General features: G+C 28.9%; 1 protein-coding gene across 1 annotated transcript in view; it reads right to left on the bottom strand.

The window, feature by feature from the left end:
• The window catches only part of LOC107615946 (protodermal factor 1), a 2002-nt gene continuing 1222 nt past the window's right edge, over positions 4685-5464 (bottom strand). The window contains exon 3 of the mRNA XM_016317958.2: positions 4685-5285. Within this exon, the coding sequence (XP_016173444.1) occupies positions 4955-5285 (331 nt within the window). The 3' untranslated portion in view covers positions 4685-4954. The remainder of the gene's footprint in view (positions 5286-5464) is intronic.

Genomic DNA, 5464 nt, shown 5'->3' with positions numbered 1-5464 from the left:
TTAAAAATAAAAAATATAAAAATAAATAATTTTTAAATAATTAAGATTTATCATATAAAATAAATTAAATAAAAATTAAACACTAAATAATAAAAACTATAGAATTTGTGATATGATATTCTATAAAATTATTATTGATTCCCATGATAAGGTGAACTCTACCATACCCTTTCTAAAATAAAGGGTAAATTACCCCTTGTGACATATACAATAATTATTGATAAATTATCATTTCATCAGAATTCCAAAATTCACGTTATCTTCTCTTTTCTTTATGTTTCTCTTAAAATTTAATAATAGTGTCATTTTCATCATCTCCACCAAATACATATCTTCCCTAATTTAAAAAAAAAATAATACATTGGCAGTAGCATATTAAACTATTATATTGTCACAAAAAATATTAAATTATTATTCAGATAACAATAAAATAAAATGGAATAAGTATTTTAATATTTACATCTATCTCAAATATTAATTAATTATTTTATTATTCATGCCATTAATTACTTACAAGAATTTTATTTATAGTGCAAATTCATATCTGTCATACAAACACATACCCTCTTGCTTTTCTCTGAACGTAATATCTTTTAATACGAAAAAAAATCTTAAAAAGAAGAGAGTTGAAAAATTGATAGTTGTGCTCGTTAAAATTGGAGATTAAAAACGTAAGAACAAGTTCAAAATCCTAACTTAATTGATTGGAAATGGTGATTCGATTTAAAAGGAATTAGAATTTTAAAATTGGAGAAGAAGAAGTATATTTGGTGAAATGATGAAAATGACATTGTTACCAAGTATCAAGAGAAATATAACGTCAATTGAAAAGAAAATAGAAGATAATGTAAATCTTGAAATTCTGATAGAAAGATAATTATCAATAATCACTGTATATATCACAAGGGGTAATTTACCCTTTATTTTAGAGAGGATATGGTAGAATTCATCTAATTTAAATGGTATAATTTCTTTATTTTCATTCAAAAATATTAAATCCAAATTCTAATATACGTATAATTTAATTTATTTTTAATATATATTTAGTTATATCGGGGTCCGTGTGTTGCAATGGATAAGGATTATAGCTAATTAGCTATAATCTACGTCTTAAACTTTTTCTATTTTTTTCCTGATGAAGTTTATTCCTTTCTTCACTATATAAGTTGTCGCCGTTTTATTACCTTTGAGCTTTGGCTTCTAGTTTTTTGTAATGGAATACTTGCCACTTATGCCTCAGTGAAGTGACCACTGACCAATAGTCCTATATATATCTTATCGGATATCTTTTTATTTTTATGAATAAATATCTTTTTCAATTTCTAATCATCGATCTGTCGAAAAAATAAATCGTCTTTTCATAATTCAAAAATTATTAATTCATTTCAAATCATCCAAACAATTTATCTAAACATTAAAAAAATCTTGAGTTTAAGTCCGAGATATGTTAAACTATATTTTTTATAAATTATTACATATAATAAAAGACAATAAAAATAGCAAATAAAATAGTCTAATGTACAAAATGAAATATACCATTTAAATAATGAAAAATGTTAAAAAATTATTAAAAATATTTTTTAATTATTAATATTTAAAAATATATATTAAAGTATATTATTAAATTAAAAGAATTAGATTGATGACTAAAAATAATTATTAAAAATAATAAATTTTAATAATTTTTTGGTATTTTTCTTAAATAATTTTATTAGAAAGAAGATTAACAAAGGCTATAGCTGCCTATATATAAAGGTATGGGCAAAAAGAAAAACACACACATAAATAGCGATAATAATTAACTAAACCTAGTTTGAAGCAATAGGGTCGACTAAAGTCGGAAGCACCTAGTTATAATGAGTCAGCACTGAATCTTTTTCCCTATGGAATTCGAATCTTTTGTTTGGTAGTTAGTTGAGTTAGTGGCTTAGTTGAGGAGCGTCGCTAATTATTTTTGGCATGCATGTAGAAATGGTGTAAATTTTAATGCAATTAACTGGGGTGTTTGGTGTGAATTGCATTCATATGGTATCTAATCACAAGTTGCACACTTTGTGAAACCCCAAAAATCAACCTTACCTTTTAAAATTGTCACAATCTAAAGGTGTTGTGAAATAATTATTACAAGTCGCTCGCAACCTTTTAATTAAAGTAGAGAGACATATGTCTGACTTTTGAAATTACTCAAAAAGTGATTTATGTGGCAAATTAGTTTTTTTATAAAATATAAATTGAAACATAAATTACAAATTAATTATTCTCACCATTATTGTTTACCACCACTCACCAATACCGTCACATTTCTTCTGTCTTTTACTCCTTCATCTATTTTCATCACCGTCTCTCGCGTTCTTGGCCTCCGTGATCCCATTTCACTGCTCCTATGTCCGCCTCCTCCATCAGCGCCATCGCATCTCGCCACCCTCTTTCACATCCTGAACTTTCATGACTCTTGTGTCCGTCTCCTTTAATCTACTAGCATCGTCACGTCTTTATCACCGTCTCTCACGTCCACCCATAGCCCCTGTTCACACCACCTTCATCCGCCTCCTCTAATAGTGCCGTCGAGTCTCACCACTACTTACTGTACCTAGTGCATCCGCCATCACTGCCGGGGCAGTAGTCTATTTCTCCCTCTTGAGCTAGGAATATAGAGCCAACAATGATATTAAGTTATTATTACTACCAATATATCATTTTGGAGGGGACTATTTCTAAAGTTCCAATGAGATGCATAAAACTATTTTTAAATTCTATAGTGCATAAACCATCATTTGAATTCTAAGTGTATATATATGAACACATATAATTATTATTAGAAACCAATAAGTTGAAACCAATGAAAAATCACATAAGGCAAATATTATTCTAAAATCAGTTATCAAAACCAACAATATAAAATATAAATTAAAATATACATATATTTATATATAAATATATTATAATTAATTTTGAACGTGATGAACTTTAATGCAATGGATTTATAAGTCCTTTCAAAGATTGCATTTGAAAAATTTTACAAGACATAAATTAAAAAGTATTGCAAAATTATTGGATTCAAGTGGTTATAGAGAACCCAAAAATTGGAGAAGTACAAATGTTGAAAAATCACTAATTGAAACAAAAATCATGACTCAAATCTAATGCAACAATGATTTATATATAGGTCTTCTTTTCCAAAACTTCTACTTAAAAAAAAAATCATTGAAATAAATAAAAAAATATCTCTATTGCTCTTATATTACCTTTGGTCATTGTCCACAAAGTTGACATGTGTATGTGGATCCAAATTGAAAAGCTTGCATATATCAATACATAATTCTTCTCTCTTTTTGGTCCCAATGTTGTAAACATGGCCAACCTGACCCTTACATATGAATAATGATCTCATCAAATAATGCCTCACCAACATCATTGCCAATACCATGAACTTTGGTATCAACTTCTCAAGGACTGGTTAGGCCCATAAAGTTAGGAATGAGATTCGAATCCGCGACTTCTAAGTGAGTATGAAGAAACTATGTCATTTGAGTTATAGCTCCTTGGCCTGGTTAGGCCCATAATTAAACATAATTAAATAAGTCAAGTTATATAGTGCATGCATGCTTATTGCTTAGTGTGTTGCTGTAACATTAATTTATCTCTTACTCACTACTAATTAATTAAGTCTAATATACTGTAGTTTAATTTCTTTTTCTTGAGGGGGAAGGATTGGTGGTTTGATTTTATAGGTTGTAGCTATCCTTATAAATGTTCTGAACCAAACGACAGCCTTGTACCCCTTCCTTTTCCGAACAATTAAATGGTCACCAATTAGATATTATAGGGTACCCTACTCTACCTCATGGTTAGAAATAGAACACTATCATCATGCATGCATTTTTCTTCTTCACTACACACTAAGAAACAATGCAAAACTTTTAATTTTATCATATAGAAAAGTTTTTAAGTATACCGGTGTTTCAGTAATTTTTAACCGTTGATCTTAATTATATATATTATATATACTTTTTATAATTAAAATCAACAATTAAAAATTACTGAAACACCGATATACCAGTACATTTGAAAATTTTCCTAACTTATAATGTATGTATGTGGTCCTTGCTCTATAGTGTCAAATATATGAAAATTAATGTTTTTATTTATTTTATTTTACAATAAATGGACTTTTTTGTTACTATATTAAATCAAAGTGAAAATTCAAGTGCAGTCGACTTTACGTGAAGTTGATAGTTAAGAGTCGTTAGATGAAAATTTAGTATCAGTCAAATCATCTAACGGCTCTCACCTATCAACTTCACGTGAAGTCGACTGCACCTGAGTTTTCACCTTAAATCAAATGTAACAATTAATTATTATTATTATTATTATATCTCGTTACAAAAAAAATTAAAAGTAAAAAGAAAAAAAATTACAAATATCATGAGTGATTGAAAAAGCAATTCAAAATCAATATAGATCCATCATTAATTGACACTTCATTGTAGACCTATTCCTGCATCTTTGTCTGGGATAATCAGTCCATCATATAACACAATGTTTCATTTGTGGGGGATTGCTATGTTATGAAGTAGTTGGATCTTATTATGAATGAAGCCAAGGTCAATATATATAGCTAGCTAGAACTATCAATTGTAACAATAAATGAACTTTATTAAATACTACCGGAATTCCGAAACCATAATCATAAAAAAAACCTTGCATTAAATTGAAAAACATATGATGTCCATATCTCAAAAGATAATAGTACTCTTAGCCTTAATTAAATAACATAACAAACTAGCACAAAATTCAAAACATCAAATGTACTTAAATAACTCAATAATTAAACAGACATACCCAATTAAACAAATTTAATCTATTTCAAAAGACAGGACCAGGACCAACAACTCTTCAGAGTTCGACTTTATCTAGAGGGATAAGACTCGGTTACTGAAACTCAGTGATTGTTTTAGAAATTAGGCTTTGTTCGGCCTTCGTTGGCCATCTTGAAGAGCTGAGCCTGGGCGGCGGCCGCCTTGTTGGAGGTGATTGAGGCGACAAATCGGTCTCTGACCTGGGAGGTTGTGTATGGAAACTTGTGGTTGACAAGGGAATTGAGGTATGAAGCAGTGCCTTCCCTAAGGAGTGATCCAATTCCATCTTTTCTTGTGTTGGAGAGTGCTTGTGGCAATGTGATTCCAGAACTCATCCCTGGAACACTTGTCACACCAAATGCATTTCCTAGGGTTCCCCACCATCCAAGAACTCCGAAAATCAGTCCTGGATGATTGCTCCAGAAGCTGAAAGTTTATTTAAAAGAAAATAAGAAAAAAAAATCCATTATCATGTTATTATAATTAACAATAATGTGGTAATAATAATATGCCTATTTTGGAATATTAGTATATTACATATTAAATAATACTGTACTATAAATTATTGAATAAATGAACAAACAAAAAAATAATAATAAAATCAG

The sequence above is a fragment of the Arachis ipaensis genome, chromosome B01 (assembly GCF_000816755.2).
Source record: "Arachis ipaensis cultivar K30076 chromosome B01, Araip1.1, whole genome shotgun sequence".
Taxonomy (NCBI): domain Eukaryota; kingdom Viridiplantae; phylum Streptophyta; class Magnoliopsida; order Fabales; family Fabaceae; genus Arachis; species Arachis ipaensis.
Note: the sequence above shows the minus strand (reverse complement) of the source record. Positions and strands in the feature narration are given on the sequence as shown.